The 9367-nt window shown below is 47.6% G+C and overlaps 1 protein-coding gene across 3 annotated transcripts in view; it reads right to left on the bottom strand.

Annotated features, from left to right (window-relative positions):
• The window catches only part of LOC142585287 (transcription factor GATA-3-like), a 402755-nt gene extending 395712 nt beyond the window's left edge, over positions 1 to 7043 (bottom strand). Inside the window, exon 1 of one of the 3 annotated variants that reach the window (XM_075695922.1) lies at positions 5747 to 7043. In XM_075695922.1, coding sequence (XP_075552037.1) covers positions 5747 to 5866 — 120 coding nt within the window. In that variant the 5' untranslated portion in view covers positions 5867 to 7043. The remainder of the gene's footprint in view (positions 1 to 5746) is intronic. The other 2 variants (XM_075695924.1, XM_075695923.1) reach the window with 2 other exon arrangements.
• Positions 7044 to 9367: the final 2324 nt, after the last annotated feature.

Consider the following 9367-nt stretch of genomic DNA (forward strand, 5'->3'; position numbering starts at 1 on the left):
TAACGCGAACTCGATAAGGGCCCCGTGTCGCCGAAAATCGGGTGTCGGTCTCGACGTCGGCGTCGGTGTGCGAAAATTTCCGCATATATTTAGGTATATGTACACGCCACGCCTTGCTGTATGGCGTGCGGTGTATGCGCGTTATATTGCCTCACCATTCTGTGACTATTGTTGCTCGTATCTTGTCTTACATTCTTGACAAAGTGATTCCCCGGAATTTTCAGAACGACAGCCCACAAACAAATGTCATGAAACAAAACACCGACAGCGCATGCATCTTATGTTAGAACTCAGAGTTAAATCTTATATGTGCCAAACAATAACGGAAACGTAAGATTAATGCAACATTTTTTTAGCGCGGGGCCGTGCACTACCTCCGGGATCGGCCCACCCACGTGGCCGTGTTTTTACCAGAAATCTCGCCTTCGTCCACAGCGTTCCCCCGGTAAACATTATGTTTACATAAGCTGCAGTTGTCGAGAAGCGTGAGAAGCAGTCAGGGATCTTTGAATGCTATCGCCTACCCCTCTGAAGCCTTAAGCGTCCTCCAAATTTTTTTCTTCAATGTCGCGGAACGGATTGCATAAAAGATTCGCGCTTGTTCATTAATCGACGTTATGAGAACTCACTGCCTGCTGCTGTGAGCCATTTTCCAGAGCTCTTGTCTCCGCGAAGATTATGGAAGACCAAAGATTACGTACACCCGGCCACAAGATATTCCGGACCGCGCAATCTGAGAAAAAATGCGAACGTCTCCGCAACCTCACAACGCAGCCTGGTATTGAAGTTTCGGGCCTTGACTAGAATATGCTAATAACATTGTCTTATACAGTTTTAGTGGCTACTGCTACATGCTGCTCGGGAATTTAACGTTTTCTGAGATCCCTTGGTCCGTGAACTTTTGTGGCCGGCTGTACATACGGTGGCTTCGCCACTATATGTGTCGCGACCATATAATACGCTTGATCTGTGAGGGGTGGCGACTGCTCGCGGATTCGCATCAACCATCGCAGCTTGGTAGAACGCTCCATTGATCCCTAAACAGAACACATTGCAACGCATTCTAGCCGGAAATGTTCTTTTTTTCTTCAAAATTTGCGTCACCGTGAAATTTGGGTCAAGCATCGTCGAGATTCGTCTATCATCATCATCATCATCAGCCTAGTTACGCCCACTGCAGGGCAAAGGCCTCTCCCATACTTCTCCAACTACCCCGGTCATGTACTAATTGTGGCCATGTTGTCCCTGCAAACGTCTTAATGTCATCCGCCCACCTAACTTTCTGCCGCCCCCTGCTACGCATCCCTTCCCTTGGAATCCAGTCCGTAACCCTTAGTGACCATCGGTTATCTTCCCTCCTCATTACATGTCCGGCCCATGCCCATTTCTTTTTCTTGATTTCAACTAAGATGTCGTTTACCCGCGTTTGTTGCCTCACCCAATCTGCTCTTTTCTTATCCCTTAACGTCACACCCATCATTCTTCTTTCCATAGCTCGTTGCGTCGTCCTCAATTTCAGCAGAACCCTTTTCGTAAGTCTCCAGGTTTCTGCCCCATATGTGAGTACTGGTAACACACAGCTGTTATACACTTTCCTTTTGAGGGATAGTGGCAACCTGCTGTTCATGATTTGAGAATGCCTGCCAAACGCACCCCAGCCCATTCTTATTCTTCTGGTTATTTCAGTCTCATGATCCGGATCCGTGGTCACTACCTGCCCTAAGTAGATGTAGTCCCTTACCCCTTCCAGTGCTTCGCTACCTATCGTAAACTGCTGTTCTCTTCCGAGCCTGTTAAACATTACTTTAGTTTTCTGCAGATTAATTTTCAGACCCACCCTTCTGCTTTGCCTCTCCAGGTCAGTGAGCATGCATTGCAATTGGTCTCCTGAGTTACTAAGCAAGGCAATATCATCAACGAATCGCAAGTTGCTAAGGTATTCTCCATCAACTTTTATCCCCAATTCTTCCCACTCCAGGCCTCTGAATACCTCCTGTTAACATGCTGTGAATAGCATTGGAGATATCGTATCTCCCTGTCTGACGCCTTTCTTTATAGGGATTTTGTTGCTTTCTTTGTGGAGGACTACGGTGGCTGTGGAGCCGCTATAGATGTCTTCCAGTATCTTTACATATGGCTCATATACACCCTGATTCCGTAATGCCTCCATGACTGCAGAGGTTTCGACTGAATCAAACGCTTTCTCGTAATCAATGAAAGCTATATATAACGGTTGGTTATATTCTGCACATTTCTCTATCACTTGATTGATAGTGTGAATATGGTCTATTGTTGAGTAGCCTTTACGGAATCCTGCCTGGTCCTTTGGTTGACAGAAGTCTAAGGTGTTCCTGATTCTATTTGCGATTACCTTAGTAAATACTTTGTAGGCAACGGACAGTAAGCTGATCGGTCTATAATTTTTCAAGTCTTTGGCGTCCCCTTTCTTATGGATTAGGATTATGTTAGCGTTCTTCCAAGATTCCGGTACGCTCGAGGTTATGAGGCATTGCGTATACAGGGTGGCCAGTTTCTCTAGAACAATCTGACCACCATCCTTCAACAAATCTGCTGTTACCTGATCCTCCCCGGCTGCCTTCCCCCTTTGCATAGCTCCTAAGGCTTTCTTTACTTCTTCTGGCGTTACCTGTGGGATTTCGAATTCCTCTAGGCTATTCTCTCTTCCACTATCGTCGTGGGTGCCACTGGTACTGTATAAATCTCTATAGAACTCCTCAGCCACTTGAACTATCTCATCCATATTAGTAACGATATTGCCGGCTTTGTCTCTTAACGCACACATCTGATTCTTGCCTATTCCTAGTTTCTTCTTCACTGTTTTTAGGCTTCTTCCGTTCCTGAGAGCCTGTTAAATTCTATCCATATTATAGTTCCTGATGTCCGCTGTCTTACGCTTGTTGATTAACTTAGAAAGTTCTGCCAGTTCTATTCTAGCTGTAGGGTTAGAGGCTTTCATACATTGGCGTTTCTTGATCAGATCTTTCGTCTCCTGCGATAGCTTACTGGTTTCCTGTCTAACGGAGTTACCACCGACTTCTATTGCGCACTCCTTAATGGTTCCCATGAGATAGTCGTTCATTGCTTCAACACTAAGGTCCTCTTCCTGAGTTAAAGCCGAATACCTGTTCTGTAGCTTGATCCGGAATTCCTCTAGTTTCCCTCTTACCGCTAATTCATTCATTGGCTTCTTATATATATTAGAGCGCAAATCGCTCGCCACTGACGAAGGGATATCGCATTTCTGTAAAATGTATCTGTTAGGACTTCTTAAGCAGAATAATATTATAGATAAATGCACAGCTTGGGTGAAAATATTACAATGTAAAAGGGTGTCTTAAAAAAGTTGTTGTTGTTGTCACGAATTCAAGGCATATTTCAGGGAGCCGTATAATTCATCAACTTTGACCGCTTTAGGTGCGTTCTACCGAATATAGATGTCATTTTTGTTCATTGGCTCCGAAGTTGCAAATTTCGCTCCATTTTTCTTAACATTCAGAATTTCTGTCAGTTTGAGATGAAGAAGTTGATGGTCTAAATGAGATCTGCTTCCAACAATAATCCGTAGATGCTAACTGCTCTCTTTCTTTTCTTTTTCATTATTTATTTTGCTTTTATATATATATATATATCTTTTTTTTTATGCGACAGTTCATCACCATATGCAATGCAGTGGCTGCCGAGCAAGACAATTCCTCAGCTATAGGAACAAAGTGGACTTTGTTATCGAACTTGATCTCTCTTTCATCTCTGTTCCTCTCAACGCACTGTTTCATCGATGACGTTGACTTGCACCATCGGGAACGAGTGCGCAAAGTTAGCGGATGTCCTTTCCTCATCCCGGATGCGTATATAAGCTATACCTGGTCACGGGGTAGGCGATGAAGCGCATGCAAACACGCAACACATCGCATTGCAACTTCACCAACAGCCGCGTACTACGTGCCATCGTAAAGGTGAAACATAATTCAAGTGACGCGTCACCGGTCCGTGGCAAAACTCTCCAAAGACATGTAAAGCGAAAGTAAAGTAGGAGGGAAGACTACGTTGCTTTTTCTTCGTTATTTCAAGAATGCAACGTAGAACCAGTGAGGGACGCAAACTGTTCCTGTGCAGCTCTAGAGGGATGGCAACTGATCTTAACTCTGTTCATAGAACTTGAATGTGCGTTGTGTTCAAAACAACACCTTGTTGAACAAACCACGCCAGTTCTTCGTAAATCCGTAGTGTGGATGACAATTTGTGAAGGGCAAAAATCTTCACCTAGGAAACAAGTTTTACAGCGATATAGTGAATACGAAACACAGAGACGAAACCCGCAGAGTGGACTCTTTTGCCTTTCACAAATGCATTTCACGTTTGTGTTTCGCCTTTCACTTCGACTTTCTAAGCCAGTAACGAGTCTTTTTCTTTGCCGTATAGATGAAAACAGAATTTTCAAAGAATATAAATAACTATAATCTAATTTTTCTCTTTAGTATCTCTTTAAGGAAAGGGTTATTGCTTGCGTAGTTATGGCTGTCTTAGTATGTTCCATATAGCGTTCCATATAGCGTCACACGTGTTTCAGTCATATCGTGTGTCTGCCTTGTCTACGTTTTGTGCTCCTCTGGTTCGGGCTTTCTGTTCTCGATATAATCTGGAACGCTTAAAGAGCGCCTTCGGAACTTAGAGTCGCTGAAGAATACTCAACAGGTGCGTAGCAATGAGCAAAACGCTAAAAATCGTGTCGGTGTTTACAATAGGAATGTCGGCGTTGTCGCGTTTGCGATCCATCGAGTATAGTCAAAGCCCGAGTCACGCGTTTTTTATATGCATCCTGCAATTTGGTCGTATTTTGCCTACACGCTTCCTTATTTCTGTTAATTTTTGTTAAGGTTCCTCGAACGTTAAATCACACAAGTTATAGGGTTGTACATATATGCATGGCGGTGATATCGTATACGGTCTGCGACGGCTGCATATTTCACGTCTCACTATAACCACCCGAACGTCTCAACTGCGTAAATGCAACGGCCCCATCGATAGCTAAACTGTTGACCAAGTCCTTTTATCATATTGCCATTGGCTGAAAAGGGAAGCCCCGTATGGGTCACAAGTAACGTGACTTTGAGCAGTGTATATACAAACACACGCGCAGGGAAAAAAAATGAAACAAAGAAAAAAAGGACACGAAACATCAAGAATACAATTGCACGAGAATGGAACCCACATTTACTGTGAATAGAAGCATCATTGTGGATTGAGAACGTGTGCGAGAAATTCGGCCCATGCCTATGTTTGGACTTTGACACTACAGCACAGTCCACTGTTAAAAAAAAAAGCACAAGAACACGAGAAGGATCATTGAACACGCACAACAACGCTGCCGTCTGTGTCCCATGTTCTTTCCCGTATACCATTGTGCCTCTTCTTTTCGGAATTGGGTATTCCTACGGCGACTTGCCGACAAGCCCGCATTGCCATTCCCACTGAATTGATTAGTATTCTAGCCCAAGGTTGTTCGCTCAGAGTTCCGATGCAAAGACCTGGAAGAGCACTTTTCATCAATGAGACTCTCTTAACACCTTACGTCGGTCATTTACTTCCAACGAACGGTCGACAACATGTTGAAATTACGTTGGTTAGGACGTCGACCATGCGTGTGTTAATGAGTTGACCGTGCTGCATACACACGCGTGCGCATAAATTCGACCCGACGCGTGCTGCAACACGCATGTGCGCTCACCGAAAAGGTGCAGTGACGGGGCACCGGCGCGTACGAACGCTGCCAGCGCTGAGCCCACTGGGCGTTCCAGTCGGGCCGTCGAGGAGTCCACTCCAGCCGGCGCGAAGCCGAGTACTCCATTTTGGCTCCGAGGCCCGAGAAGTGTTCTGCCCGGTGTTTCCGTTAGGGCTTCAGTGTTCGATGAGAAAACTTGTAGCGATTCTCAGCCGTCGTAGCAATTCTCAGCTCGTAGCAAACTTGTAGCAATTATCAGCTCAAGCTCCATGGGCACGTTTTGCGAGCCTATATCGACGGAACGCTCAGGATCACGCATAGGTTGCGCGGTGTTGGAGATTGTTCAACTTTGAGCTCCCGTGGAAGTTGTTAGTTTCGTACGCGCCCACAGGGTATGCCAGATTGTTTTGATTTGATTACGAACATTCAGTGCGAAGCAGCGGTGCCGCATTGAGATAAATTTTTACTTGCGGCTGGAGCTCCGGGTACAGTACAGTCGTTTTCTTATTCTCTCGTTAGAGCCAAAGATCTGCCTTAATCTAATCTCAACCTTTATTCCAGTCGGCCTCTGCGAGGCGCAAGACTTCATGCGGGGACGGTCACCTTTCTTTCTTTTTTTTTTCTTTCTTCGGGGGACTTCCCACAAGCTCGAGTTTACCACAGGCACAGGACGCGTGACGAAGGCGTTCCTGCGGAGAGACCTTTCAGGATTCGAATCGTCGTCTTCGTGAAATTACGCCAACTCTGGGCAAGCGGCACTATATTCTTCTACGCCAACCTTATCGCAGTCTCTGTGAGCAAGCCACGCCGGAACGTCGTTCACGCACTAAAAAAAAATCCGCCTCGCACTCAGTTCGTTGGCCCTCGCTCCGAAACCACACACGACGAAGACACCGCTCACCATGGCAACGGCATAGGCGCGTGTTCCTATGCATGCACGCTCAGCACTTAACACTTGATGGAGTGGCGACGAAACACCTAGAGCAACGCATTCACGGCTGGCTTTCCCGTCGGCTCCTTGGTTGGCTGGTCGCTGGCTGGCTGGCTGGCTGGCAGCTTTCTGGATAGCTACGGCAGGAATTCCGGGCGGGGCTTCTTTCTTTTTCCCGCAAGAATCCGGGCTCGCGTGCGACTATACGTACACGTCTTTGAGGTCGTGCCCATACGCGGAGACGTTCGCCGTCGCTTTCGCCCGACCAACTAGCCGTGTAACCGTGCGCGCGCGGGGACTCGCGAGACTTGCAACGGGGGCTCCCCGGATACGTGCACGCTCTGTGGGCGCCGAAATCGGGCCTCACTCGGGCAGCAGCGAGTCGCGCATTCGCTGCCTGGCTGCCCGAAGCAGCAGCCACGCAAGAGAGAGAGCCATTCTCTGAGTGGTGCGGGCGCGTTGCCAAGGCGCTCGCCGCCGACTTCCGAGCGAGAACCCCCGGCAGATGACTGATTCAGCGCGACGCAGAGGAAGCCCGCCCCGATTGCATCGCATGCGCTATACCAGAGGGAAAAAAGCTTGGCTTCTTGAGGCGGCCCGCATTCATGCGGGCGCCCGCGCGACGTTGAATTCACCACAGAGGGAACGCGTGGCGGTTGTGTCTGTAGAAGCCACGTGACCAAAGGTCGTTGCCAGCTTTTTTTTCCCCCCTTTTTGTTTTCTCCTCGACCGAGAAGAGTGCGCGCGTGTACGTGTGTGCTTAGGCGGCGTTGGCGAAAAACAAGTAAAATTAATGGCTCTCGGTCCTTTTCATCGTCGCGATCGCGTCTTTCTCTCCGTCGCTGCTTGCGGAATAAAGATATTGCCCGCCATTAGCCGAACGAGACGACGGTTCCAAGTAACCTAGATCGCTGCCGAGAGCCGCGCCGCGTCGTGGGTAAGTTTAGTCAGGTCTGCTTGTTGTTCACCGCCACAAAACGAAAATAAAGAGAAAGAAATAAAAGATTTGCCAGGGGGTCTCGTAGTCACCTCGAAATTATGCATTTTTTCCCTATTTTTTATGGAAAATAAATAAGGCCTCTGTTGAATAATCTTTCTCTCCCCTTTCCATTCCCCCAGCGCAGGGTAGCCAACTGGGCTCAGTACTGGTTAACTTCCCTTCCTTTCGTTTATCATTTTCCCCTTCTCCCGGCAAATTAAATGTTGCCACGTTGTTTATACTTGCGCAGCTTATATATTGTTAAAAATGGTAGCTCTTGGGGCAGTTCACGTCAGCCCTATAACTTACGGAGTAAGTTAACCATGCGCACGAGAAGAAAGAAATTAACGCTAAAGTCTTCCGCGACAGAAGTGGAGAGACAGAATTGTCCGCACGGTGAAGACCCTGTGCGCATATGTGCTAAAATTCTAGCTCCTACAAATTTAGTTATTCTTCGTATCTTGGCTCAAAAAAATATCATTTATTACGACACAGCTATGATGATGACGACGAAGACGTAAGTAGTGGCGATGATAATGAAGACGATGACTACGACGATGACGGTTTATACATGACCGTTCGGGTAAGCCTGTCTCAGGGCGAATCAGACTATTCGAAGTCTATACGCACTCCATGGACCGTCAATTTCTGTTCACGAGGCACCCACACGATCTCCGAGTGAGGGGGGAGGGGGGGGGTACTAGCGTATACACTCCGTGCGGCGTGTCCACCACGATGTCGTCCCACGCGGGTCCCACGCCAACCAAGCGGAGCGGTCGTCATGGGTCACGAAAAGGCGCGCGCGCTCGTGTGGTTTTGAACCCAAGATTCCGGCCCGGAGCTCATTAGACCAGAGCCCTCCCCCCTCTTGCATACAGTCGGAACTGTGTAGCCGCGAAACCACACAAGCGGTTATGCTTGGACCACCGCGCCTACACGCTGGATGAACTCATTATATTGTCGTATAAAGGGACGGAGAAGCCACCGCGACCACGTTCCAAGCAGCATCCGGGGTCCCGCTCCTGGGGTAAGTGCAGAGATCATGCCTGCTGCTGGCCGTGTATACATTGAGTCCTACGTACCCGCGCGAATGTGAGCGTATCAAGCGCGGCCTCAGCGAGATGGGAAAAGACCGTTTATGGGGAGGACAATTGAAAAAGTCGGGAAGCGGCTGGCCGGGCTCGGCACTCGTTGACGCATCAAGCTTTCTTTGATAGACGAGAAAGATGGAAACAGTGTGTGAAGGGGCAGAGGGGGGATAGGGGGCCACTTCATGAGTGAGTGTGCGAAACCCGCCGCCGCTTTATTAATAGCCGCTCCATTTACTCTGCGCGACGCGCTCTTAATTCGCCCTTAATCGCCCGTACATATACTCTCCATGCAGGGTTCCCAGCGGAAAGCGCGGTGTTAACCCTTTTCCGTTCCGTTTAGCCGCACCGAAGACTGCACCGAACTGCAAGTTTTTGTTTCTGTCTTTTTTTATTCTCATTGGGAGCGCGCCGGATATGTTTTAGTTACATGTATATAAAATTATTCAGTTAGCTTGTGAGTTTAAATATCGGTTGTCTTCTGTTAAACCGCGAATTATTTTCTTTGCGGGAACTTCTCATCTGTACCGGTTTTTTGTCGCGTATTAGCAAAGCGGTGGTAAAACTTTTCTTATATATTTATAGATGGCAGGGTTGTCTCCAACAGGAGGTGACCGATACTGTAGACT

Source organism: Dermacentor variabilis, chromosome 6 (genome assembly GCF_050947875.1).
Source record: "Dermacentor variabilis isolate Ectoservices chromosome 6, ASM5094787v1, whole genome shotgun sequence".
In the NCBI taxonomy this organism is placed as follows: Eukaryota; Metazoa; Arthropoda; class Arachnida; order Ixodida; family Ixodidae; genus Dermacentor; species Dermacentor variabilis.